This window comes from Penicillium citrinum (genome assembly GCF_028827155.1).
Source record: "Penicillium citrinum strain IBT 23319 chromosome Unknown utg000008l:1.0-2707905.0:1.0-2709502.0, whole genome shotgun sequence".
NCBI lineage: Eukaryota > Fungi > Ascomycota > Eurotiomycetes > Eurotiales > Aspergillaceae > Penicillium > Penicillium citrinum.
In genome coordinates this window covers 252,028-279,824 of record NW_026622693.1, presented here as the reverse complement: position 1 = coordinate 279,824, position 27,797 = coordinate 252,028, and the positions used below count along the sequence as shown (strand labels likewise).

General features: G+C 45.8%; 8 protein-coding genes across 8 annotated transcripts; 4 read left to right on the top strand and 4 right to left on the bottom strand.

Moving 5' to 3' along the window:
* Positions 1-241: 241 nt before the first annotated feature.
* N7469_008537 (NACHT and Ankyrin domain protein) lies at positions 242-4,121 on the top strand (the record flags this gene model as incomplete). The annotated part of the gene is made up of 7 exons (XM_056647455.1): positions 242-630; positions 722-786; positions 842-1,036; positions 1,095-1,119; positions 1,185-1,730; positions 1,810-3,506; positions 3,577-4,121. The coding sequence occupies 7 exons, from the start codon at positions 242-244 to the stop codon at positions 4,119-4,121; spliced, it is 3,462 nt and encodes a 1,153-aa protein (XP_056497220.1).
* A 286-nt stretch (positions 4,122-4,407) lies between these two features.
* Positions 4,408-5,480, bottom strand: N7469_008536 (autophagy protein 5; the record flags this gene model as incomplete). Its single annotated transcript, XM_056647454.1, has 3 exons — positions 4,408-4,811; positions 4,869-5,256; positions 5,361-5,480. The coding sequence occupies 3 exons, from the start codon at positions 5,478-5,480 to the stop codon at positions 4,408-4,410; spliced, it is 912 nt and encodes a 303-aa protein (XP_056497219.1).
* A 3,533-nt stretch (positions 5,481-9,013) lies between these two features.
* On the top strand, positions 9,014-10,804 carry N7469_008535 (sugar porter family MFS transporter; the record flags this gene model as incomplete). The annotated part of the gene is given in 5 exon segments (XM_056647453.1): positions 9,014-9,499; positions 9,511-9,552; positions 9,634-10,035; positions 10,089-10,397; positions 10,451-10,804. 5 exon segments carry the CDS (start codon positions 9,014-9,016, stop codon positions 10,802-10,804), a joined length of 1,593 nt encoding a protein of 530 aa, XP_056497218.1.
* Positions 10,805-11,028: 224 nt separating this feature from the next.
* On the bottom strand, positions 11,029-12,096 carry N7469_008534 (hemolysin III family protein; the record flags this gene model as incomplete). Its single annotated transcript, XM_056647452.1, has 3 exons — positions 11,029-11,199; positions 11,259-11,489; positions 11,545-12,096. 3 exons carry the CDS (start codon positions 12,094-12,096, stop codon positions 11,029-11,031), a joined length of 954 nt encoding a protein of 317 aa, XP_056497217.1.
* A 1,872-nt stretch (positions 12,097-13,968) lies between these two features.
* Positions 13,969-19,287, top strand: N7469_008533 (multidrug resistance-associated protein; the record flags this gene model as incomplete). Its single annotated transcript, XM_056647451.1, has 13 exons — positions 13,969-14,187; positions 14,244-14,993; positions 15,146-15,347; positions 15,409-15,642; positions 16,039-16,562; positions 16,629-16,791; positions 16,864-17,214; positions 17,276-17,399; positions 17,588-17,707; positions 17,755-17,896; positions 18,251-18,528; positions 18,596-18,988; positions 19,071-19,287. The coding sequence occupies 13 exons, from the start codon at positions 13,969-13,971 to the stop codon at positions 19,285-19,287; spliced, it is 3,717 nt and encodes a 1,238-aa protein (XP_056497216.1).
* A 1,935-nt stretch (positions 19,288-21,222) lies between these two features.
* On the bottom strand, positions 21,223-22,164 carry N7469_008532 (uncharacterized protein; the record flags this gene model as incomplete). Its single annotated transcript, XM_056647450.1, has 1 exon — positions 21,223-22,164. One exon carries the CDS (start codon positions 22,162-22,164, stop codon positions 21,223-21,225), a length of 942 nt encoding a protein of 313 aa, XP_056497215.1.
* Positions 22,165-23,057: 893 nt separating this feature from the next.
* N7469_008531 (saccharopine dehydrogenase family protein) lies at positions 23,058-24,410 on the bottom strand (the record flags this gene model as incomplete). The annotated part of the gene is made up of 1 exon (XM_056647449.1): positions 23,058-24,410. One exon carries the CDS (start codon positions 24,408-24,410, stop codon positions 23,058-23,060), a length of 1,353 nt encoding a protein of 450 aa, XP_056497214.1.
* A 1,010-nt stretch (positions 24,411-25,420) lies between these two features.
* On the top strand, positions 25,421-26,981 carry N7469_008530 (NAD(P)/FAD-dependent oxidoreductase; the record flags this gene model as incomplete). The annotated part of the gene is made up of 2 exons (XM_056647448.1): positions 25,421-26,008; positions 26,070-26,981. 2 exons carry the CDS (start codon positions 25,421-25,423, stop codon positions 26,979-26,981), a joined length of 1,500 nt encoding a protein of 499 aa, XP_056497213.1.
* Between the last annotated feature and the right edge of the window lie 816 nt (positions 26,982-27,797).

The window sequence follows — 27,797 nt, the reverse complement described above, 5'->3', positions numbered from 1 at the left end:
GGCCCTGCACAAGTAACCAGGTGTCTGAGCCTCCCCGAATAAGTCATGGGTGTTCAAGCGCTCGATGTCGATCGAACAGCGGCTTTCAAAACGAGTATCGCGTGCTTTTCCAGAGCCGATCTACACGGTTGACTTCAAGTCAGTTAGCGCTCTATACTTCCGGCAAATATGTCTTCCTAAAACCTCCCTTCTTTCTTCGGCACGTCAACCACACCACCTGGCAGGTTCCCTCTTCATGAAAATGGCCAGCGGCCAAGCAATTCGAGGACTAATTACGAAAGTCTCTCGATCTATTCGAGCTGTTTTGCGCTGCATTGGAGGAAACAGGGATTCCCAAGAAGGATCGCAACGTGCCCTTCTCATACTAAGTGAACTCCAAGATCTTCTCTTTCGGCTTCAGGATCAATTGACTTGGGCCGAAGAAAAATGGATCGTGGAACCAGCCCGCTTACTGAGCCTCAAGGAGGGACTTCATTGCTTCGAGTCGACGATTGAAGCAATGGAGATTTATTTCCAGCCAGGTGGTGTCAGCGCACGTCTTTTCAGAAAACGTCTCTTGGAGGATACATTCATACCAAGACTCGAACATTTTAAAGCTATGATGGTCCTAGCTATGCAGCCTGAGTCGAAGTAAATGCCCATTCTCTCTGTTTCTCTGTTCAATTTTGGTACCTGTCTTGGTAATGCTGACTTGCTTTTGTCTTTCTTTCTTCTTCTTAAGAGAAAAGAAGGATGCCGAAGAAAAGCTACGACGGATAATCCGACAATATCAGGAGCTAGATGCAGGTAGGTCTTGATTCTTCTGGAAATGTAGTACTATATCTAACCTTTGAATTCTTAGATTCCATCGAGGCAAATACCCCAAGTTGTGAAGATTTCAGTCCGATCACAACCCAACTTACAACAAAAAGCTTCATGAGGCTTGCCGAATTTTGCAATCAAAAGGAAAGGGGAACCTGCGAGTGGATATTCGATAATGAGATCTACAATAGATGGTTTTTCGGTTGCTGTCGCACACTTTGCTGTGTCGCACCAGGTATATATGGCCATCCAACCCTCGTCCTCGACTATGAGAGACTAACTCTACCATACAGCTGGTGCTGGGAAAACATTCCTTGCGTGAGCTCCCCTCAATAATACTAATACTTCTCAATAAATCCAGAGCACATCTAATCCAGCACTAGATCTGCGATAATTGACAACTTGCAACGAACCTTTTCTTCACCCGATGTTGCTGTTGTTTTCATTTTCGGACAAGATGAGATAGAGGATGGCTCCACTTCGATTAGTTTCTTGGACAAAATCCTTGCTCAACTTGTATATCGCAAACGATCGCCATCATACACAACTACAGCCTTGTATAAATCCAAATCCTTTCAAAGGGGCGGAGCGTCTGCAAAGGCTTATCAAGATGCAATTCGCGCGGAGGTCAATCAGTTTTCCCGTGTCTTCTTTGTGATTGACGGCATCGACTCTCAATCGGAGAAAGAACGCATTCTCAATCGCCTTCAGAAGCTCCCCGAGCATGCTCAGCTTCTAGTCACAATGAGGGAAGCGAGATATGCCTCTAAGGACGAACATGTTTCCTTTTTAGCTGTCGATAAAGACCTTGAGACATACGTTGGCTCGCGCATTGATCACGATGAGAGCCTGACGTCCTTGCTCAGGCAATATGCACCAGAACTAAGAGCTGCAGTTATTAGACAGGTTGTCCAGAAGTCCCATGGCCTGTAAGGATTCCGGCCTCTCAATTCCCTTGCGCGTCGTTGAAATTGTGGATCTGTACTGACAAGTCACTCCGCTCCATAGCTTCCTTTTAGCCAGAATTCACACAGATTTGCTATCTCGCTGCGCAGATGGGAACTTACTACAGCGAGCACTATTTCATTTGCCAGAAAACTTGAATGACGCCTATGGCGAGTCCATGACTCGTATAGTCAGTCAGAATCACTATGCTAGTCGATGTCTGTACTGGGCCTTATATGCTTGCAGACCTCTCACTGTCTCTGAGCTGAATTTTGCAGCAAGCTTTGAGCCTCTTAGCGGCACAAATACCAAAGGCCAGCCACCTACAGAGCATGCATTATTGCAAGAAAGTGCTGGCCTACTGTCAATTGATCCCATGACCGGAATGGTTCACCTTGTACACAAGACAGCCAAAGAATATCTGAGTGGTCCAGCAGCAAGAGTTTTCTTTCCGACAGCAAAGAAGAACATTGCAGACACCTGTTTGACCATCATCACTTCAGATGATGTGGTCGATGACTGTTACGCGAGCAGTACAAACAATGTTCGACAGCCTCGTGCCAGCCTACTCGATTATGCTACTACATTCTGGGGCCATCATGCACGAGAAGTGAGCGAGGATGAGCAAACCACTCAAGTTCTCATTCGGGCCTTCCTGAACAAACTTTGCTGGAGAAGGCCACCCGGTGAAATGGTCATGAACATTAAAATGAAAATCCCAAACCAATTGGGATTTGGGGCATATTTTGCTGATTGGAGTGCTTTACACGTCCTCGCCTACTTCGGGATCATGGGCAAGGCGAAACGTTTAATTGAACAAGACACCAACATCAACGACAGCGATAACCAGCTTGGGATAACTGCTCTTCATTGTGCAGTTCATAGAGGACATGAGAAAATGGTTGAGCTGCTACTTGAGCACAAGATCAATCTCAATGCTACAAGCAAAGAAGGCAATACAGCTCTACATACGGCCGCGGAACAAGGCCATCGCAGAATCATTAAGCTTCTCCTCCATCGTCGTATTAACTCCCGAACTGCCAATCAGCAAGGGCTTACAGCACTGCAACTTGCTGTTGGTACTGTTCATGACGAGGCCACCGTCCCGCTTTTAATCAAAAGCCGGTTTGACATGGATGTTCAGAATACACTAACAGGGAGTACTGCTCTTCATCTTGCGGTGGAGCTGAAAAGGCCCCGAATAGTCTCCTTCTTGCTCGAAAAAGGAGCCAACACAAATATACTGAATAGAGATGGAATGACTCCGCTTCAATTGGCTTGCCAGATTGACAATTGTGAGGCGGTTTCACTGCTACTCGAGCGCGGTACAAAACTGGATCCTCGCTCGGCTAACGGCGAAACGGCTGTGCACATTGCTGCAAATTCCGGAAATTGGGTAGCCTTTGACCTCCTCATTACCGGTGGTGCTGATATCAATGTTTGGGATGGAGAGGGGGATTCACTTCTACACATTCAAGCTCAAAGGGCTTCAACTGTTTCAATTGCCGCTCACCTGCTTGAAAAGGACGCAAATATCGAGGCCTGCAATTCAAAAGGGTATACCCCTCTCCAGTATGCTGCTCTTTCTGGTAACAAAACAATGTTCCTCTTCTTAGTTGCTGAAGGAGCAAATATGGATGTACGCACGCCGAAGGGGGAAACCCTTCTACATATCATACCACCATTGAACCAAGACTGCCTCGACATCCTGGCTGTGCTTCTGAGCTTGAAATTTGACGTCAATGCCGTGACATCCAGTGGTCTAACTCCTTTACATAATTTGATTACCAACCATATGGGGGGGCTCAGATATAACATGTGACCAAACAGTCGAGTACATTTCTCTTCTTTTGTCTCATGGAGCAGATGTCAATGCAGAGCTGCTCTCTAGATATGCTTGTACACCACTTCACCTAGCTGTTGCTTCCAACATACCTCGTGAATCTCTGGTTTCTTTTCTTATCAAGAATGGTGCCTCGTTGGATGCAAAAACAACCGACGGCAAGACCCCTTTGCATATGGCCGCTGAACGTGGCCGACACAGTATTTTCAAAATTCTCCTTGAGGCTGGTGCGAATCCTCGCATGAGAACCGATCATTCATCCAAGGATGATCTAAGTAAGACTGGGCATACAGCTTTTGACTTAGCCCAAAAAAACCCAGTGAGCGTTGTGTGGTTTGACGGTGCAGGAGAGATTTGTCTCTCTTCTCCAGAACAACGCAAAAGCCATGCTACCACCATTGAATCACTTGGGATAGATTCTGAGCTGGATGATTTGGGTGGCGATACACTTGTTAACGACAATGGCTCTATCTATGGTTCTCGGGCATCGACTACATCTATGGATAACCCATCTATCGTTTCATCTGTTTGAGATACCCTCTTTGCAGTGCGATGCTAGAATCTTGCTCATCCGAGGCTCTTCCTTTTTTCTTTTTTTCATTATGCGTTATTTCATTCTCGGTTTTATTAGCGTCATGTTCAGGCTTCTATTTCTTTGTTTTTCATTGGCCTCAAGATCGTTTCTATTGCTAAGAGCCGATCTGCTTTCGGTCCGCATTGATGAAAGAGTTATCTCTACGGTCTGTTGTAAATACAAAACGGAAGAAGTTGTAGATATCTTTGCAATTTAAATTACGGATGTTTGTCCCGTAAGTTAACTACCCCATCATCCTCACTACCACATAGGCCCATCCATCCCCGTAGGCAGCACTCCTTACCACCTCTTCAATAGGAGCCGACATAGGAAGCACTGCACCATGCAGAACAGGCTTTGCGAGAACTGGAGTTCGCCGACTAGGGAACAGATTCGGTAGAAGTGTGTGCAGAACGCCTCCAATAGTTTGAGGTTGCATACTCGGGCTTGAGCGAGAGCTAACGAATTGGCTGGATTGAATGCTCGAGCTCGGTACCGAAGGTGGAAGTGGTGACTGGACCACTTTCAGCGACGGTGACTCCTCATCAGGAGGTAGTGGCAAGAATATGCGAATTGGAACATTACGGAACGGTTGTGATAGTGGCGGGAGAAGGGTATTAGATATCCGCTGAAAAGATGGAAGATCAACTAATTTGGTGGGTGTTAGTAGCATTTCCATGAACTTCACATTGTATCTCTCCTTACCATTTTCCACTGCCTTCCAAAGGCCAGCAGAATCTTCCTTGGACAGACTCATGATGCCTTTTGCCGTGCCATTCCGCAGGAAATCTGCCTCTTTGACGCTGTTGATGAATGCATCATTCAAAACCATTCCGTCTGGGTCTAGACGAACAAGATCCTCAGCCGGCCAGTCACTGAAATGAACAGTCAGTCGCCAGGGGAGTGGCGATTCAACCTCAGGAGATCGATCACCTCCAGAGGCAGATTTTGAAGCTGGATCAGCCCCCGCATAAAGATCAAATAATAAGCCGATCGGGTAATGCCATTTCAAGGGTACGCCTTCAAAGGCGAACCATCCCTCATGATATTCGGCATCTGGGTTGATCAACGATGAAGCAAAGAAAGCTCGAAGCTTTGGAAGTAGTGACGGAAGATATGAGACTCTTGGAAAAGAAATCTTCGACCCATTTAGTTTCTATTGCCGCTGGTAAAGGGTTTGCGGATGCAAAGACTTACAATGTATGGGTTTGTCTGATCGAATGTACGACTTTCTGATGGTGCCAGAATTATTTCTAGTGGTATCCGTCCAGCCCAGACATTGCGTTGAATGGCTGGCAGTGATACTTGGCTCTCCATTTCGTACTTCCACTATGAATTTCAGTTAACATCTTCAAAACATCTCGTATAGAGATATAGTAAATCAGCGAGGGCCACATACCGAGCTGATGCTGATCTACAGATCCACTAACAAGATATGCATTTGTCACCAGAAAAGTTTGGGTGCGGTTGATCAGACTGTAGCTATCTCAATTCATAGTACATCATAATTGAAATACCAGACACTTCACATCAGCTCTTGGGGATATCGTCGTCCACTTTGACGAGTGAAAGTGGAGGCTGGCGGTTGTTTGGGTGAGATACTCCGCAGTCACGTGTAATTATTGCCTGAGGCAAAAATTCAGTCCCCCAAAGGAAGTAAATCAACAACCACCAGATTTCCTTCAACAACTCAACTCGTCCATTTCACTTCAATACAAATTAATTGACCTCATCTTTCTATATTTGTACGCGATGATAGAATATGTCACACGCCAATCCAGCCTCTATTCAGTCGGGCTTTTGCCGTTTCGTCAACCTACTGATCCTCTAAAGCCTTGATATCCTCCGCGTTCTCTAGGTCTCAAATCAATTCCTCAACCATGTCTTGTCTCTATTGGGCGATTGTTCCTGCGGTGGTGTATGGCGTATCTTCTATGCTTCTCTGGTATCGCGTTATTTGATACTCATCGGGCAACATCATCAGGTGAGGCCAGAGTCTTCGAGATCATAGTGGCCCCATTCATCGATATAACAATGTAGTGAATCGTTGCCCCCTTCTCATCGTAAATAATGATTATAAATACTCTAAATTAATGAGGAAACTTCTAATTACATTTCGATTGAGCGAGATGTGGAACCAGAACTTGCAAAGCCGCCCTTCGACACAGGGCATCTAAATCACTAACGCCGCCGAAGCTGGTCGCTCGATTTTACAACATTTGTGCTTGAATATAAGCCTAGAAATAACAATTCGACTGTACCTGGTAATTTTGAGGCTGAGTAGTTTCTCCGATCGTCCTTCCTGCGATAATACGACCGTGTCATTCCTTGCAGTTTGTTCCAGGTATTAACGCATGAGACTTCGCTTAGATATTATCTGAGGGTCATGTTTGGCCTGAATCATCATCGGCCTATATGTTAAGCACAGCTACTCTCTACCGAAGGTCTATCCACAGGCCGGAGATGGCCTCCATGTTCATTTTCCCAGCGATGTTGTTGATTCCGGTATCGCTGCTTTGCATCAATACGACGAACAGTCCATTGCGTCTAGCGAATCCACGTTGCATTCATTTTGCGTCACTTCAAAATTGATCCGGCATACCGCGTGTTTATATTTAAGGCTCAATGTATTTCCGACTAGGCAAATTGAAGACCTTTGCTGCTGCTGCGTGTCTGGGTGTGGTACTAGAATGCCAGCCTCTTTGTGGGCTTGTGCTCCCAAACGAGACATCATCCGACTCGAGGATTCATCTTGTAGCTGACGGCTATCGATATTAGAAATGGCGCTCCATAAAATTCCGTGGAGCCCCGAACTTCTTGCAGACAGACGGCAGCAAGCAGGTTAATCGAATGGAGTATAAGAGTGCCAGCAGAGGCCAATCTCCAAGCTCAAGGGTTCGAAATGCTGTTGTTGAGTAGAGCAGCCGGTACAGGTACCAAGCTTCTTGTAGATCAAACTACCTGACCGGGCAAAGCTACTTGGGCATTTCTACTTGGGCATTTCGCGCGGTTATCTATACCTCAAGGTAGTTGATGCTCAGTTTGTCGCATCCTCATAGTACACAACTGCCCTCTAGCTCCAAGGCAAACCCCTTCTTACGATCTATTTGATACATGAATCTGTACTCAACCGAATATCTTGAATTCTGATGCTGGAGGGAATATCTTTAGGTGAGACTGTTCATCCACGACCAGATGTAGCTCCTTCGTCACCCCTGTCGGTCACTGAACTCTCATGTCATTACGAATGGACTCTCAGTGATTTTGAGGTGGATTTCATGTATCTTGAATTTTCCGGACTTAGTGTGATCGCAGATTAGTTATGTACCACGCTATATACACACATCCCGACCGGCCCGCGACTGAGATGGCCACGCCGAGAGCGGCCCGAAAATGAGCTTAATTCTTAAATCCAATCCTTCAAGCCAAGACTTCTCGGCATTGCGGGTTTGTGAAATGCTCAACAGAAAAGTCTGAAAGCTCACATGAGAATAGGAATTTGAGCTCTTCACCGGTGACAGTAAACAGACTGTCTCGGCATTTACTTCTCCACTTGGTGTCAATCACGGTCACCCGCTGGACTTTGCCGATTGTACTGTTGTGTTCGGTCTTAAATTCTCGGACAAGCCAAAAAGCCAAGGTGGCTAAAGAGGAGTCATCGGCCGGGTATTCGAATTCCACAAGCCTTCTGGCTTGGCTACAGCTTGGCCTCTGCAGAACCCCTTCTCATCTCTAATGCACTTACTCCGCACGCAAAACGGAGAACCTTCCCCATTTTCTCCTTTTATTTCGGGGTTCTGCGGGTTGCCGATCAGAGCGGAGATGACGTTAAGGACGTGGACAATGGGCGCCAACATCAAATCGCTTTTCTGCATAAACTTCGGGGGGTGTAGAAAGAGATACTCCGGTTTAAATGAACTCCTTCTCCCTGAGCTTGATCCAATGGCAAACCCGCAGTCTATAGTTTACTTGGGTTTCACGTGATCTAACCACGGTTGACCTGCCTAATCGAAGCTCGGCAACCTTCCGACTCCACCGATGGTTAAGGGTTCTCCCCGTGGGCAGTCGTCCTACGTCTCACTGAACAGTGCATACAGTACGAAGTACGCAGACCGAGTCATGAATCCACCAGTCGAACACAGGGGTATTCTATTAACAAGCTCAACGTGGACTGTGCCTGTCCTTTCCCCAGCCCCCACACTCACCATTCCGCTTGATCCGGGGGAAATTCCTGTGCCCTATGCAATATTATTACACACGCGGATGTGGCGAAGAAAGGTTCGCGGAAAATGCCCCTCCCATGCGAGCTCAACGGGTAAACTTAGAGCTCAACAATTGAGATTGACGAAGTATATGCCCTCACGGCCATAAGACCACTTCTTGGCCATCAAGGTACCGGAAACCCCCCCAGAATTGACCGCAGAATTCCCAAGAGGGTAAAATTTTCTCAATTGAGGAATTCCAAGCCATGGAAGTAGGATTCCGTATTAGATATATACTTGGTGGCCATTCGTTCACCCCGGCTGAACGTTTCCACCGGGGAAAACGCTACCCCGGCCAAAGTGTCCACCCCATGGGATCAGAAATCTCCAAACCTTCGTAGCCTCACCTTCAAACCCCATACTGCCCCAGAAGAGACGGGGTTATATGCGACGTAACTTGTGGGGGTGTGCTCGTTAGGAAAGATTCCCACACACCCACAACCCACCGGAAATAGGACTTCTTACTACTTAGGGGCCCCATCCCGTCTCAAACTTTTTTCTTTCTTTCATCTTATACCTCTTGAAAAAATTTTCGACCATTCCCACCTTCCATCCAAACCGTTCTAAGTGTTCCACTTAGCAGCAGCCATGGGTGGCATTCTTCATCTGGTCGAGGACCGACCAACTCCTCGTTCGGTCTACAACTGGCGTGTCTACGTCCTCGCCCTCGTGGCATCATGTGGTTCCAATATGATTGGTTATACAAGTGCCTTCATTGGTACGACAGTAACTTTAACGTCGTTCAAAGAGGAATTTGACCTTGACAAAAAGTCTTCGTCCGAACGAAGCTTGATCAGTGAAAATATCGTTTCCCTCTTCATTGCCGGTGCTTTCTTTGGTGCTCTCTTGACGTACGGTCTGAGCCATTGGCTAGGCCGCAAGATCTGTTTGATGATTGCTTCTGCTACTTTTGCTCTGGGATCTGGCCTGCAGTGCGGTGCCAATCACGACCGTGGACTGGGCATTCTCTACGCCGGACGTGTCTTGACCGGCCTGGGTACTGGTGTTGCCTCCAACATTGTTCCTATTTATCTCTCTGAGCTTTCTCCCCTGCTATCCGTGGCCGTCTTGTTGGTCTGTACGAGTTGGGATGGCAAATCGGTGGCATGCTGGGCTTCTGGATTAACGTGAGTCAAAATTGATCGGCATTTCTCCCTTCTGCAAAAAAAAAAAAATGGGCCTGACGCTGACCGGGTATAACTTTCTAGTATGGCGTAGAACAACACATGCAGCCCTCTACACAACAATGGATCATTCCATTTGCTATCCAATTGATTCCATCCGGCATGCTATTCCTTGGATCTCTTTGGATCCGGGAATCGCCTCGTTGGTTGTTCCTTCACGATCGCCGGGCTGAAGCCATGAAGAACCTATCCTGGATTCGTCAATTGGATGCTACAGATATTTACATCACCGAGGAAGTGGCTGCTATTGACCAAGCCTATGAAGACCAACGCAGTACTATTGGATTCGGTTTCTGGAAGCCATTCAAGGCTCTCGGTGCCCGCCCTAACTTGATGTGGCGACTGTTCCTTGGTTGTATGCTCTTCTTCTGGCAGAATGGCTCTGGTATCAACGCCATCAACTACTACTCGCCTACTATTTTCTCTGTAAGTTCTTGTCGTCTGTTTCCTATAAGACACACTGCTAATCATATATACAGAGTATTGGTGTTCAATCTGATACTGTCAATCTGATGACTGGTATCTTCGGTGTCATCAAGGCCGTCATGACCTTTGTATGGCTGTTGTTCCTTGTCGATCAGTTCGGTCGGCGGAACCTGCTTCTTGTAGGTGGTATCACCGGCTCCATTTGCATGTGGGTCATTGGTGCTTATATCTACGTGGTTGCACCCGAAGACAACCCTACCGACCACCTGAACGGTGGTGGTATTGCCGCTATCTTCTTCTTCTACCTTTGGACCGCGGTCTATACCCCGACCTGGAACGGTACTCCCTGGGTCATTAACTCTGTGAGTTTTCCGCATTGTGTCTATAAAATAACTATAACTAATATTGCGAACAGGAATTCTTCGATCCCAACTTCCGTTCCCTGGCCCAGGCCTGCACCACTGCCAGTAACTGGCTGTTCAACTTCCTCATCTCTCGCTTTACCGAGCAGATGTTCGAGGCTATGGGCTATGGTGTATACTTCTTCTTCGCCTCACTGTCCTTCCTTGCCTTCTTCTTTGCCTTCTTCCTCATCCCTGAGACAAGTGGTATTCCTCTGGAGAAGGTCGATCGCCTCTTTGAGCAAAAGCCTATTTGGAAGGCAAATAAGAAGCTCAAGGCGTTGCTCCAGGAAGAAGAGGAGCAGTTCCGCTTTGATGTCAAGGACCAAGCTCTCCACCAGGAAGACAAGGATGTGGAATACGCTTAAACGATATAGCTTACCTTACACGGAAAGCATGACCTTTTGTATAGATACATAGATTCGTACATAGACTAACGTTTTTGACGATTGAGCGTGACTTCTTTATCATGCCGAATGAATTTCATTCTATATACTCTGAAGTTCTTCTATGTATTCTTCCTTTGTAGCAATCGTGCACGTCCTCGCGGTTTGTATAAATCGACCAGTTTATACGTTGGACCCCGGAGAGGCTAGTAGTGAGAAGCCCCAGAGCATAGACGATGATGGTAATTGAAGTCAAATGCAGATATCAGGCCAATAAGATGTATCAGGGTCGCCAGGGCAACTAGAACATGGAATATTTGGTGAGAAGATCCGATAATATCAAACTTTCCAGGGGCTAAGCACTCGGGTATCCGTGTCTAACCAGGTTCGTCAGAATATTTACTTTAAATTACATGGGCAAAAGGGACCGACCGACCGTATAGAAAAATGCCCCCAGCAGGAGGAGCAGCCCTTCAGCGAGATAATAGGGCATGCCGGATTGCTTGCTCATCTGATCGAAGCCAAATATGCCAATTCCGTGGGCAATAGGGACAATCCCCGAGAGGCCGGTTCCGATAAACGCGCAGACACGAAAGGTTCGCCAACGTGGTCCTTGAAATTTTGGACATAATAGTATGAATGTAGCAATTAGGCTCAAAGTAGTAATCTATATTGAATTATTTCTTAGGATGTCCGTCTCGCGAGATGCCTGAGCTTCTTACCATAATCCAATATCTTTGCTTGAGAATTGGCTCACAATAAAATATCATATCAATGCCGGATACAAAGTCGCCAAGGGTCAAAACGATTATCCCGATGAAGTCCAGGTATAGCCAAAAATTACTCACTTCACGAGAATGACTCGATAATGTATGCAGCATGGCCGAGAAAGACAGGCAAATAACGGCTGTCAGCAGAAAGAATGCGAACACAATGCGATCCTCGACTTTTGCTTCCGGATATCGATCCTGGATATAAAAGAGCATTACTCCCTCCGCAATGATGGAAAATATGCCCGGTAGCAGATGAGAGTAAATGTTCACGGTCTCGTTGTGTAGGTATAACCAGCTGGCGAAACAGGCTTGTGTAGAAAATGAGATTGGACGATAACCAGTATGAATGAACTCATTGTCTTTGTACCACTCGGGTAACTCGTTGTATGAAAGAAGTTTCAAAGAGGACTCGGCGTGGATATTTTTAGGAACTTTGAGCAGACTATCTCGCTCTGTTGCTGCTGTGTTTTGAAATGAAGAATCCTGTTTTCCTTGACACATGGCCGATCCAATTATGTGCGTTGTATAATTGTACCAAAATCGTTTGCAGCATGGATTGAAGCTTTGAATTTCTTCTTGGTGGATCTAGAAGACTATTAGGTATTTTAGTAGTCCCGCCCATGCTATTTGATGCGGTGAAGGCTTTCTCGTGCTACCCCAAATTTCACGTGGTGTTGAGGATCGACGAAATACATTCCCCGAATATCTTCGTTGTGATAGGTCGACCTCGGGGGTGTATGTGACATTATCACTGCTAGTGATGCCTAGGTAGCATGTTGGTAATAATTATACCGCTGGTGGCTTTTGATGGACGCCCCTGATTATCATGAGCTCCTAGTCGGAAGTGTCACTTGCGTATTGCACCGGTGTAGTTGATAATACTAGTTGAAACTAGTTATATATATTCGTGAGACCCTATATAAATACCATAGTACAGAATATCACAGGAACTCGGCAGACCCAATAGACGACTAGTAATACCTTAGGGTGGGACATTCCACTAGCAGTGCTACTTAGTACTCGAAGTAATCCAAAGAAACCCCAAATTGAATACACACAGCAATCTAGAGATCGCTAAGGTTCGTAGATGAGGGCGAGATTGTACACACAGACCATTTGGATGAAAAGAAAAAATGGCTTATATTGTCAAAAATATTAATTCTTTCAACCAATCAGCTCGCGTAGCTCAGTTGGTAGAGCGCGGCACTAGTAATGCCGAGGTCTTCAGTTCAAATCTGGACGTGAGCATTTCTTTTTTGGGGCCCCCATTGGGCAGTAGTGCAATGCCCTCTCTTTTTGCTCCATGGAAATGGAAATATGAAGATCAACAGATATCTGGAAACGTTTCCATGCATGGCAGATAGGTGTGAATTGAGTTTACGGTAATTTTTTGTATCCGTTGATGTCCCTAAATAAGGAAGTTGAGAACCCGCGTCTAAGCACTGTTCTGTTCTAATTCTGGGATACGAAGATACCCGTCACTATTCGAGCCGAGACCATTGATCTTAGACATTTTTATTGAAGAAAAAAATTTTGGAAAAAAAAAAATCGACTGGATGCTCTGAGGTGGAAATGCAAAAATAAATGCTCACGTCCAGATTTGAACTGAAGACCTCGGCATTACTAGTGCCGCGCTCTACCAACTGAGCTACGCGAGCTGGTTGATGTCTACGTCAGCAATATATGGCTACATAATCCAATAAAACTCTCCTGCAAAGAAACATACATGTAGATACTAGAGAGCACTCTCGGGCACCATGAAGCAATAACCGAGCTAAATTGATGACTGGACATAATGATATAATCCTTGAACAAACGTCCCGAGGAACAAGAATCGCCGAGGTCCGTCAGAGACTGAAATTGGACATGTAAATTACTCTTGGGTCATAACTTCCCATCATCTCAGCATTGAAAATATTGCTATACACATTACAGCCAAATTATGGTAGGCATCTATCGATAAATTCAATAGCAAGGGGCTCTGTATTGGTCTATTATCTATTCGCGCGCCATCACCTATTTGAGCAATGACTAATCCCGGTCAAAGGCTTCGGGAATGATATATAATTGGTTAGATTAGCCATCAGGATTCGGCCATCATAGGCTGGGATAGTGCAATCCTAGAGTACACCACTCAATGGACTGAACGAATCATCCACGATGTAACCCCAATACCAAGCTATCCCGCTTCGATGCTGGTCTTAGTCTGCCCTACATTATTGGCCTCAATGCTTTGTTCTTTTAAGATCTTGGTTGCTGCCGGTGTCAACCATCAACGTTTTAGAAGTCTCTTCACAAAATAGCAGCTTTAATACTCCTTATTTACTGAGTCAAGATCCCCTTGCCGCATCTAGTCATTGGTCCCATGCTGAGATGGAGGATACGGCGAGTCTTTGCGGCGACGGCTGGTTCGGACCCGTTGTGGCTTCGCAAGGCTGCCGTGGAGGGTTTGACTTCACATTGTTTTTCGAATCGACCATTCTAGCAGTCACTCCTGCTGCCTGCTTTATTTTGCTGGCACCCTTCCGAGTTTATCAGCTCTCAAAGCAGACGTCAAAAGTTATATCGTCCATCAACCGCCTGGCGAATTTAGTAAGTGTCTCAACAATGGATACATAGCAGAATACCACATAACATTCCCATGATAGATTATCTCGTCAATCTTGGTATGCCTTCAGTTACTTCTTCTTGTGTTGGTTGCAACAAAGAACGTAGGAGGACACGCCTTGGTTGCCAGCACAGCCCTTGAGCTTGTAGCAGCTTTGGTCGCCGTCGTACTGATTGACCTCGAGTACTTTCGTTCGATTCGTCCTTCGCTTTTGGTTTCGGCCTATCTATTTGTCACCTTGCTGCTAGATACTGCCCGAGCACGAACAGCGTGGCTAATAAGCGACAATCGATCATATCCCACTAGCCTCTGCGCTTCTCTCGCTTTGAAAGGTCTTCTTCTGATATTGCAGAACTTTGAAAAAAGGAGGTGGTTCCTCGACCAAAAACATAATATGTCTGATGAGAGTATCGGAGGTCCATTCAATCAGGGATTATTTGTCTGGCTCAATAGTCTACTTTGCAAAGGATATACAGCCCTCTTGATTGGGAACGAGCTACCTCGTATCCATGAAAAATTATCATCGGAAGATCTGTCCGCAACCTTCGAAGCTACATGGGCGGCATGCAATCAGGAGCGCAAAAATGCTTTACTATTCGCTGTAGTTAAGCGCCTACGCTGGGAGATTGCGGGGATTGTCTTGCCCAGGCTAGCTGTCATGGGCTTTAGCATTGCTCAGCCTTTTATAGTCGGCAGAGTTGTCAGTACATTGGCGCAAACTGATCAGCTGTCCCTCGACAAGGGATATGGACTGGTTGGAGCTACTGCAATCGTATTTGTTGGAATTGCTGTATGTTCTATCCCTTGAATTACATCCCACTGGAACTAGTGGGCTAGCATGAGAGTCTAACAAGGCTAAAGATATCCAGAGCTCTATATGAGCATTTGGGCTTCAGAGCTACAACAATGATCCGTGGAGGGCTAATGGCTCTCGTTTTTCAGCACATGATGAATCTACCCCTAGGGAGTACAGACGAATCTAGTGCGATGTCTCTCATGGGTGCTGATATAGAAATGCTCGCGGAATACTTCAACTCTACCGTCTGCGAAACATGGGCCAACGTCCTCCAGCTGGGTCTTGCAACGTGGTTATTGAAGACAATGGTGGGAGCTGTTTGTATTGCACCAATTGTGATTGTGATAAGTAAGTATGTTTGAAACTCAACGCGCATATTGGATGTTCGAAACTCATGGCCAACTGCCAGTATTCATCTCCATTTCTTTTGGCATGGGCAACATGGTGTCCGACCGACAAAAAAAGTGGCTTGAAGCAACCGAAAAGCGCATAAATCTCACATCTTCGATTGTCGGCTCTATTCGAAACGTCAAAGCCCTTGGTCTGAGTGAAGTCATGCAAGATATGATTGACTCCTCCCGTCAGGATGAACTTCGAATATCGAAGAGGTTTCGCCGAACACAGACAATTCGTGTTTGTACAGGTATGTTTTTAAATTCCCAGCGTGGAATTTTTCAAGAGGTTTGAATATGCTAACGAGTGAGTAATATATAGTTAACCTTCCAAGCGTATTTGGCCAACTTGCAACATTTGCTGCATATGCTATAGTAGCTAAAATACAGGGGTCTGATGGGCTCTCTGTCTCACAAGCTGTTACCTCTCTCTCGTTGATCAATCTAATGATCGAACCACTCTCTGTATTACTACTAGCGATACCAGATACATTTGCTTCCGTCGGTTGTCTTGATAGGATACAAGATTTCCTGAGACACAGTAAGCGCCCTGGTAAGTACTTCACGAACTTTGGTCGAAGATATACTAATCAAATCTCCCATATCTAATTCCATGAAATAATTTCTAACCCATGCCATCCTTCCAGAGAAGCGAATGCTTGATCAATCAGACTCAGACTCTTGGACAAATCCTAGTACCGCATCAGATATAGCACTAAGTCCGATGCGGGTCCCAGTAGAGATGAAGCATACCGTGATGTCCCTCAAAAATGTTCGATTTGCCTGGGATTCCGCCCTATACACTGGTGATGGTATCAACCTTGAGGTAGAATCCTGCTCTGCTGGTACATTGGTGCTAGTCATTGGCCCAGTTGGAAGCGGGAAATCTACCATTCTCAAGGGGCTTGCTGGCGAGACACCTGTGATAGAAGGCGACTATTTCATCAAATATCCGGATATAGCCTTCTGTGATCAGACACCGTGGCTTGTAAATGCTTCAATCAAAGAGAATATTGTTGGTGGTCCGATATCTGAAGTTGATCGAGAGTGGTATCGCACAGTGATCAATGCATGTTCCCTCGATGCAGATTTTGCAAAAATGCCCGAGGGAGATCAGACGTTAGTGGGTAGCCAAGGTGCTAAGCTTAGTGGAGGACAGAGACAAAGAATTGTGAGTATGAATTATGGTACTTACGCTAACAAACAGGTTGAATGAACTAATGAGATCTTACGGTAGACAATTGCTCGAGCCCTGTACGCTCGGAAACGAATTTCGTGTTTTGACGACATACTGAGTGGCTTGGATAACACAACTTCGCACTTGGTTTTCGAGAAAGTATTTGGACCAAGGGGTCTCCTGCGTCGACTGGGTGGTGTAGTATTTTTGGCAACACACTCTGGTATTTCCATCTCGAATCAGAATAGAATGGGGGCGGGGATTGAAAAATGAGCTGACAAGTTTACGACTTTAGTTGATTATATGAAACAAGCCGACTTCATAATTTCCTTAGACGATGATGGCCAAGTGCTGAAGCAGGGCAGCTATGAAGATGTTCAGAGATCTACCCTTGACGACTTTGAGTCTCGAGATGAAAGATTGAGAGATATGACCCAATTGTTTATAAGATCCCCCGCAAGCGAAGAAGACAAGGAGCATCAAGAGTCAGTACTGGGGCCCGTGGAAAGCCCTGGTGAAAACAGCTCGCACGAAAAGACAGCCGACGCATCAATCTATAAGTATTATTTTTCAGCTCTTGGATGGCAGAGGATTTTGATCTTGTTGATATTTCTGACCATCAACTCTGGAACCTACGGCCTAATATGTAAGCTATACTTGATTGTACCAGTGCATTTTGACTATGATGCTTACTACTTTGTTCTCAGATGTATGGATCGAGCTTTGGGCTTCGAGCAGCTCGAATGGCTCCCCCTCAAACGTTGGCTACTGGCTCGGACTATATGCTTGTTACTCTGTGATTGAAGCAATAGCGCTCTGCTTTGCGGTATAGTAAGTTTTAAAATTGGAACCATATTGGCTTACATCCTGCACGGATAACTGACGATATTATTTCCAAGCTGGACCTGGGTTGTAATTGTCCCAGCCGCTTCGAAAAATCTACATTCAAAAGTACTTTCTGCTTGCATGAGGTAGAAAGCCTTAACTATAACTCAGAGGCTCCTAGCTAAGTTAAATAGTGCACCCTTGTCGTATTTATCGAATGTTGAGACTGGGTCTCTTGTCACGCGCTTTAGTCAAGATATGAGGCTTGTTGACATGATTCTCCCTCGAGGCCTTATCAATGCTGGTTTCCGTGGGTATTCCCAAAAATTTCCAAGTCGAATTTGGCTGATCAGAAATGTAGAGTTTTTCGCGGCCTTGACACAGAGCGCGATTGCTATAGCATCATTGCCCTATCTGGCAGCGGCTCTTCCGGTGATAGTCGGGCTACTTGTCTTGATTCAGCGGTTTTACTTACGGACGTCTCGCCAATTGAGACTATTGGAGTAAGTGATTCAATCTACAAAATTCAACCGACTCATAACATCCACTAATATCTTGCCAGAATCGAATTGAAAAGTCCCTTATACACTCACTTCATTGAATCACTTTCTGGGGTGGTTACGATTAGAGCCTTTTCGTGGGTAGATATATCGGTTTCCAGAATGCTTTCGATGCTCGATATGGCTCAAAGGCCTTATTACCTCCTTCTGTGTATCCAGCGCTGGCTAAGCCTTGTTTTGAACTTGATTGTGGCCGGCTTGACGATACTACTTGTTGGGTTAGGATTTGCGCTTCGCAGCCAAGTGAATCCAGGCCTCTTGGGAATTGCTCTTGTTATGATGATTGACCTTGGGCAGGTCCTATCATCATTGATCCAAAGTTGGACATTGCTTGAGACATCACTGGGAGCCATTGCACGCATTAAAGATTTCTCTGAGAAGACTCCAAACGAAATGACTGGCACCAACGCTCTTACGGATGAGACAAGTCACGAGTGGCCTAATCGTGGAGAGATCGAGTTTGTGGATTCGAGCATCTCATACAGCGTCACCGAAGAAACCAAACCAGTGATCAGCGGTCTTTCGCTTCGGGTGAAGGCAGGAACAAAACTTGGAATTTGCGGCAGAACCGGAAGGTAAAAATTCTATTATCACAAATGTACCAGTGTAGGAAGCAAAAGACTGACTTGAGCTTATCATCAGTGGCAAGAGTAGCTTGGCGCTCTCTCTTCTCCGTCTCAATGAGGTGGTCTCAGGGCAAATCATCATCGACGGAAAAGATATATCAGATATTCCCCGACCGACGGTTCGCCAAAGCATAAGTTGTCTCAGTCAAGAGCCGTTCTTCTTTCCAGGTTCTATTCGGCAAAATATCGATCCTTTGGATCGTGCTACGAGTACAGAAATCATAGATGCTTTACAGCGAGTTGACATCTGGAATTCTCTAAGGAAAGGGACTGATGACTCGACAGAGGCTGTGTTGGAGACCAAACTAGATCAAAGTATCATGTCTCAAGGACAGAAGCAGCTGTTTTGTCTTGCAAGAGCTTTACTGAAAAGAAGCAAGGTTCTGCTTCTAGACGAACCAACGAGCAGGTTAGTATTATCTTTCTCCTGGTCATCTTGGATATTTTGTAGACGACTAGAACCCGTGAGTTTGGTACTAACATAAATGCAGCCTGGACCGAGAGACAGATGCCAAAATCCAAAATGTCATACGAGAATCGTTCAAGGACTGCACTGTCATTGTCATTGCTCATCGAATATGTACCTTATTGGACTTTGATCAAGTCATAGTGCTCAGCGATGGCCAGATAATTGAAGAAGGAAACCCCAGGGAATTGGTCGATAGAAAGCATGGGGAGTTCTATAAATTGCTGGAGTCTGAGTCTTGAGGTTTGGAGGGTGGTTTTGATAAGAACAGATCCAGATGCAGAAAGATAATCAACCCACTTCATGATAGAATGTCATTGTTCAAAATGGACCTACTTTACATATACTTGTATCATCCAGCTGTTCCCCTAAAAGTATACTATGTAATCTTGCAAGCGGGTCTTGCGGGTCGAGTCAACTTGATAACCGAATGAAGCGCGGGTTTCCCCGCATGCGAGTATTTGTCTCTTCAGCCAGCGCACTGCGCTACTGCAATGCATCGATCCAGAGCAAAATTGAGAACAAGGACCGGCTGCCTGCGTTGTAAGTGGAAAGGAAATAATTTTTGAGGGAAATCTGGCGGCTATCCACTCACGATAAGGGGATTGAGCAGGTAGACAGCGTCGGAAGAAGTGCGACGAAACACAACCACGATGTGTCAACTGTACACGAATCAATCTGGTCTGCGAATGGCCCTCTGGAAATGAACCTCAAGATGGTCGAAGAGGTAAAAGACGTCGGAATAGCGAGTTTGATGATGTCTCTACTCAGTCACCTCCTTGTCTGTCCATTGTGAAGCAACCATCGTCTCCTACAATGCCCGCGCCATTCAATAATGAGGAGTATTGCTACCTTTACCATCAATTTATTTCTTCCATTCTCCCTCGACTAGTTCGCAAAAGCTCGATCGATCAAACATATATGCTATGTCTGGCCCCGGACTACCCTCCCTTGATGGGCGCAATGATATCCGTTGCTGGTATGCAGATCGCGCCGCGGCCGACATGGTCGGTAAAATGTGCTGTCCAAAGTTACCTCTACACAATTAATTGGTTGCAAAAATCACTTATGCTCAAGAAATCGGCAAAGGATGGTGATTCGCTTTTGGCAACTGTTATTTTGCTTTCTGTTTTTGAAGTATGTGTTTATCATGTAAGTACGTTTATGAATGCGATAATTAACTAACCACGAGCAGGCTTGTCGACTAGACGTGGCACCAAATGTAGCACCACATACAACAGCATCGGGCTATCTTCTTACCCAAAGACAATCACAATTGATAAAACGTTCTACAACCACTAGTACTGCAATATTTGATCGAATATGCATCGAATCGTTCATCTACCATGCGTCTCTTATGATGCTTTTTGAACCCGAGCTCGATATTCTGACATCCATCCGACAACAACTGGATATACCTCGGTATTTCTCGGATGTGAGGGAGCGCGAAATATCACTTCCAGTTCAGCCGATCCTCCAAACTTCCTACGAATTCTTTCTGTTGATTGCCGATGCCACAAAACTAGCGCGTATATCGAGATCTTTGGTCGATGGAGAAAAAATGCAGTGGTTTCACTATTGGCGAGAATTATCAAGATGGAAGCAAATTGAACATACGAATGACTTATCTATAGAGCTATACTATGGAGCTCTTCAGATACTTCTGCTTAAAAAAGCACCCAATATGTCACAGCATGAAAAGGCATCACACTTATCGGAATCTCTCCAGCGAGGATTGAAGACATTTGGTTCTTTGGCACCAGAACTATACGCACCTAGTTATCTTTTATGGCCCTTGGCCATTCTTGGTTCGATCAGTATCCTGGAAGAAGAGCGCGAACTAATCAAGAGTCACATAAACTTATTGATTCAATCTAGGAGAGGTGGACAAGCATTATGGGTGCAGAAGCGCTTAGACAGAGTATGGAGCGTGACCATATCCTGCGAGAGCTACTCATATTCCCAAATGCGACTTCAAGGATTACAGCTGTTACTTGATGCAACCTGAAACAAAAAAAAAGCAGATCATGGTCGCGATGAATAATATCATTGGGAATTATCGATGTATATTGGAACATATCATTACATGGTGACCCGAAAATTTGGGAATCACACTGCACCAGCGTGATACAGCAATCCAAAGGGTTTCTATCGCTCATAATGTTGGGTATCAAAATTCATTCGTCGGTCTTCAGACAAGCGAGAAGAGCATCTTTATTTCCTTGCAACATATTAATCGCCAACGCGTACGCCTCTTCTTTGGCCGCGCACTGTGATGTGCCCCTTATGGCTTCTTTATCCCACCCATGAGCACAGCCTTCCATCCTCTTCGACACAGCGAATTTCCCATCTATGCTACCAATCTTCTTGGCGAGTTCTTCTGCTTCAATCGCAAATGAGCATTGGGATGCCGTGATCGACAAGACATTGTCGGGGAATCTATGCGGATCTGTGAATAAGGGCGAGAGGCGCGGGTCTTTTGGATCTACTTTATCGATTCCCTGGCATTTATGGCAAAGGTGAGAAAATGGAGGGAAGATCTTTCGCATGATCCAATTTGAATAGTCCGCTTGAGGCTTTTCTGGAGTGGGCAAGGCCATGTTCGTCGGGCTATAGAGTGAAATGACAGAGTGGAAGATACTCGGTTGGCCTTCCTTGCAGAAATGTGACGATGCAGAGGAAACAGTGAGAGCAATATTTCCCCCGGAACTAAATCCACTCAAGGAGATCTCAGATTTATCGAAGGAGTCAGGTTGCGATCGAATCCAATCCACGACATCTTCGGCGTCCTGAAATGCTGATGGGAATGGATGCTCCGGTGCCAGTCGATACTGTATGTCAAGAACGGTGTACCTCGTTTCAGATGCAACTAGTCGACAGAATTCATCATCATTTCCATATGTTGGAAGCACACACCCACTACCACAAAAGTTGATCAAGACTGGATTCGGCTGTGTCGCGTTGGCAGATTTGTAAACCTGAGCTCTGATGGTGCGCCCGGCGTCTCTCGAAGGGATGACAATTGTATCATCCGGGTTTGGATTAAGATGAAGCCTCGGTTTAACGAGAGCACGAAGGAACCCAGCTATCACTTTGTGATAAGCATAGCTCACTCCCATAACGGTTGTAAGTTGGAGCCGTGGCTGGGTCTTTTTGCAGGCAGCTGGATATTTCTAGTTGACAAGCAGGACATTGGGACCAGACCAATTTTTAGTTTGGCTGGGGCACACCCGTCATTAAAACTAAATCTCCACCTCCTGACAGACTGGGGATTGAGCTTAGGTGTATTCGGTAGAGACCCTTGCGAAAACATTCCATTCTGCGATATTCCAGGTTTTCGGCATGACGATCGCGGGTGAAGATCGATACGTCATTGCCAAGGTACAATTTGCGGGTTGAAACGCGCGGCGAATAAACTGCGTTGGTAGTCAATGGGGAGGAGTCTTACTGTACATGTTAGTACTATCTCGATATTTAATAATCATCTAAGATCTGTTAGAAAAGCTCCAATGCGATACAAATTTGATTATTTGTAAGAAATGTAGGAATCGAACTGTTTGTTGTGCCAGCAGATACAAGTGCAATACAGCCCATTTAGGAAAATGCCCTTGTCGATCACAACATCAAGCTGTTTTATACGAACGAGCGTCATCCTAAGCTAACGATTGACTATATATGTAGATTTACAAATATATTCGTGGGAATAAGCATCATTGCACAGGTGCTTCTCTTAGTACATGTAGTGAATCAAGTACTTGAATAGTATTCTTGTAATAGCATCTGTTGCTCAAATTGATACTATGAGTTTTTGCTTCCAAGGTATGTATGTATACATGACAGTCCGAACCCTTCTAAGATATCATAGAATCCCCACATACGAATACACAAATATATTCTGACTTTATACCAGCAAGCTCTGAAAACTTAGCAAGAGCTAAGACCATTAGCACTATTGATAAAGTACTAACTTCAGTAGTATAATAGGCTAGCTCCCGGCCGTCTCACTCAACGCCTATACGGACACTGACTCTATAATCTGATCTCGTGGGCAGCCAAGCTTTTCAAATGCCTCGAACAAAGCCTCTGATTCGGCCCAATCTTCCGGGCAATAGACACCAGGGCGTGCTTGACTCCCCTTTTCAAGCGCCAACAGTACAAAAGCCGCACATGATGCTCCAATTGAAGTTCCCATTCCTCCCGCTAGGAAGGAATCCTCCTGAACAGCAGGGGTTCGTCGAGTTACTACGACAGGATGTCCATTGCGGGTTCCAACGCCGCGCACAAGGACACCACCGCGAGGCTGTGCCTTCTTACCGCGTGCAGAGTTGATCAAAAAACTGATAACCTCACCCGTTGTGCATCCACCATTGCGTACCTGCTCTATCATACCACACAGGGCATAGTTCCATGGTTTCAATGACGAGATACTGTGGGAAGCGAGCTCGTATAGTTGATTGAGTGTAATCTCACCACCCCGAAGTTGCCCCACGACTGCTTTTAGCAACTCGCTCCAGCTCGCGGATGACTGGCTCTGCATACTTTCTAGGAAGTTGATAGCGGCATCCATAGTCAGGGTGCCAGAGTTGACTGCAGCACCAAGTCCACGGGCAAAGCCATTGAATGGCGCAGGATTGAGAGCACCGAGAACCCGAATTCGATCCACGTTTGGTAATCGACGAGGCAAGGTAACGGGCTCGGGGTGAACGCTCTCGTAAAAGAGGTCATTGAGCCCCGGAGAAATGGGAGCATAGGAGGTCTCGACCCAATTCTCATGGACTGCTGCCTTACCATCCGCCCAGGTCAAGCAAGGCCCAGCAGTTATATGCATCAGATGCTCCAGAACCTCTCTACCTAATTTGCCGCCCTCGTCGCTGACGAGCCAGCAAATGTCCAGAGACTCGACGCTATCCAATTCTTGATTGATTTCAGCAGCAAGAATGTTTGTCATACCCGGAGAAATACCACAATTTATATAACACGGAACCCCTTCTTTTTTAGCCCGCTCGTGAAGATCAATTGACTTGAGCGTGCTTTGCACATCGTCAGAATAGTCAAGGTAGGGTACCTTTGCGTCGATGCAGGCAGTAAGCACAGGTAGTGAAAACCGATGATATGGCTGTGCTCCTTGAACTACTAGGGCAGCGTCACTGATAGTGTTACGCAACTCATCGGAATTGGAGAGGTCCACTGTTCGGATTTTGACATCTTTGCCTGGTAGCTTGGCTGCAAGAGAACGTAGGGCCTCCTCGTTGGCGTCTGCCAGGACAATTTGCCCGCTCGTGGCGTTTGCATAAAGCCTGATAGCTTCGCCGCATATGGCGTCTGCAGCCCCGACGAAAATAACTGGCTTAGAATTTTTGCCCATGGCCAAATTGTGACGGATATCTCTCAGGAAGAAAGTATGCTTTGCGATGTTGGGAATGACAGGATGCTTGATGTCCTGATTCAACTGCGTGGCTACCAAGAGACTAAGAGTATGCTTTGTATGCTTTGTTCACTCAGATTGAACAATTAACATGGATTTTTCGGCATAATCTAGTCGTATTTATAGCTTGTAACCATCGTGAGCTTGTGATTCAGCACCAATGTCATCGAACCGCACTTGAAAGACTACTATTGGGTCAGCGGCTCCGAGGTAAATCTCACTTCGTTTGCAGGAAATAGAGCGGATTAATGATACCCAAGGGAAACACTCGACTCGCCCGGACCCGGAGGGAATCCGTCCCCTTTCGCGCATGCCTATAGATTCAAGGGGAGTTAGAACCATAAATTCAATACCTGTTCTAGACAACAAACTTTTGCTGCAATGCCAATAACACAATAGCCTAACAAAATATCACAGTAATCTATTATAACTAGTATTTTGATACGACCATTTTATAACCTACTACTATGACATATAGTGCTTCAGCAGGGGTTTTCAGAGTCGCTTTCCAAAACTACATGTTGTCTTAGAAACTTTGTGTTTGCCATCCATGGTTTATGGATTAACCCGAGTGTGGTGTTAGACGCGAAGTCATGGAGACACAAAGTTGTGAAGCCGCGAAGCCGCGGGCTTGGCTGACTAGCCAACCCTTCAAGGGCTGGCGGGTCGAACCTCTCGGTAGATATAGGGACCGCGGATCCGCGGATCCGCGAAGAGGACTTACGTGACTGACAATCCCCTCATGAATTGCCCAACACCTCATCGTGAAGACTCAATCTGGAGCAGATAAACATGTGGTACCGCAGATTCCCTGGATCCTGGCTTATGATCGTGAGCGAAATTATATAATAGAAGACAAAGCGCTTTCCCAAATCGTTCTCAATCAAAGATATTCTATACCTGGTCAAAGATATCCAAAATAAATTCTGCCTTATCATACTAAATACAAGATGGCAACCGAACTCCCTCAAGAGATACTGGCTAAATTGGTCAATCAAGTCGTCCAAGACCCCGGAGTTCCTGTATCCAATCCTACAGTATCAGCCTGGCAGGAACCTGCGCATCCTCTCGCGACTGTTCAGTCAGAGCAGTTACCACAGTATACTGATATCGCCATCATTGGGTCTGGTATCACAGGCTGCAGTGCTGCCAAGACAGTTCTTGAGAGTCATCTAGGACGTGATAAAAGCGTTACCATCTTTGAAGCTCGCTCCCTTACTACGGGAGCAACAAGTCGCAATGGAGGCTTTTTGCTAAGTCATGCCCCAGTGTTTCATGGGCGTTTCGCCGATGCCTTTGGACCCGAGGCCGCCAACGAGATCTCTCGCTTTTGTGAGCGGACTCTGCAAGAAATTAGACGGGTTGCCAAAGCTGAGAATCTGGATATCATCAGCGAGATCAGAGAAGTCACAACGGTTGCCACATTTGATGATGATGAAGGTTTTGCCGAAGCCTGTCGCTCTATTCGCATGTTTGAGGAAGCAGTTCCGCAGAAGGAGGAAAAATATACCATAATTGACGGAGAAACGGCTGAAAAGGTATAGACTGAAATATCGATTAGGTGAAGCTGTCCTTGACAAGCATACTGACTCTTACTAGCAATTTAGTTTCAGGAAGTCTAAAGGTGCTCTGGCCGTCGAGTCTCACGTATTCTGGCCCTATAAACTAGTCACAAACCTTCTCCAGCGTCTTCTGGAGCGTTACCCAGATCGATTTTCAGTTGAGACTAAAACACCTGTGACTTCAATCACTGTCTCGTCGGATTCGGATTCTGACGCTTCATATTCCTATACCCTAACAACCCCTCGCGGCACGGTTAAGGCAGGAAAGATATTCCACTGCGTGAATGCATTCACCGGGCACCTTCTGCCTAAACTTAGAGGTCCTCTTTTCCCTTGCCGACTAACTATGTCCACCCAAAAGCCGGGTCCACAGTGGGGGAACCGTGCTAATTCATGGCTCTTCCACACGAAACAAGACTATGATCCCGAGACTACCTTAGTTGAGCAAGGTCTATACTGGATGCAGCAGAACGCCGAGACCGGTGATCTGTTTGTTGGAGGAGATCGCCAAAGACTGGATGACTTTCTGTCTTCTGATGATTCTGTCATCAGTGCCGACTCTGCGGGGAACCTCACCAGCTTGCTTCCACAGAGAATCTTCGACAAGGGCTGGACCAACCCGTTGACGAATAAGACATTGTCTGCAGGTACTTCACTTAATAGGATTTGGTCTGGAATTATCGGCATGACTGCCGACCAGCTCCCGATTGTCGGTAGCGTCCCAGCGAGCTTCAGCGATAGAAACATCGAAGGTGGTGAGTGGATCGCGGCCGGTTTCAATGGATATGGCATGTGCCAAGCCTGGTTATCTGGAGAGGCTATTGCTCGTATGGCCTTGGGTGAGTCGAAGCCAGAATGGCTACCGGATGTGTATTTGAGCTTGGAGAAGCGCCTATCAGACAATACAATGAGCGCGGACGCGGCGCTGGCATCTTTCTTCAATAGATAATGCAGAATGGCATTGAAATTGGAAGCTCCAAAGCAAGGCATATTTCTACACATTGTGAAGATAGGGAAATATTATCATATGATCTCCATTATTTCAACCAATGTACAGCTTTTATCCTAGATACCTTTGTACACAAGTACCGCACTGATTTAATTAGTTAGTATGTTAAGCTTTGATAAAGGATACAGTAGGCCATGGATATACTGGAATCCAGGAAATGAGGCGTAGATTATATACTTGAAGTCCTTGATGGCAAGTTACACGACTATACCTATAGTCGTGTTTTGTCGCCATTTTATCAGCTTCGCCCGAGGCTGATAAATATGTACTTGGTAAACTCAAGAGATTAGCTTAAGAATATTTCGTGCGGGGTTGAAGGTAAATCATTGAATGGAACATTCCGGACCCAGGAGTCAGTCCACTTCTCCCTATATCTGTATACTGATGTGATAGATCAACTGCGCAGCTAGTTGCTGTAAAAATTGATAAAGATATTATTTGCCAAAAAAAAAAAATCCAAAATAAATGGTAGCAATCCAATCGACGATTATCGCGCCTTATGTTTACATAGTAATCCGTGAATTGCTTCACAGTGAGTTGATTGTTCTATTTCTGATTGGCCCGCAAGTGGAGACATGTCGGTGCGGGGCCGCCTTCACGACGCAGACGCGTAGTCCACTTTCAATCTTCATCACATCTCGAACTCAACCACAGGAAATGAGCCATGCTGTGCCCAACAGATTTCGGGCCCGAATGGCAGAGTAGGTCTTTATACTACAGAGGCGGCGCAGTCATTACGGCCCTGCTGGCTGCTAT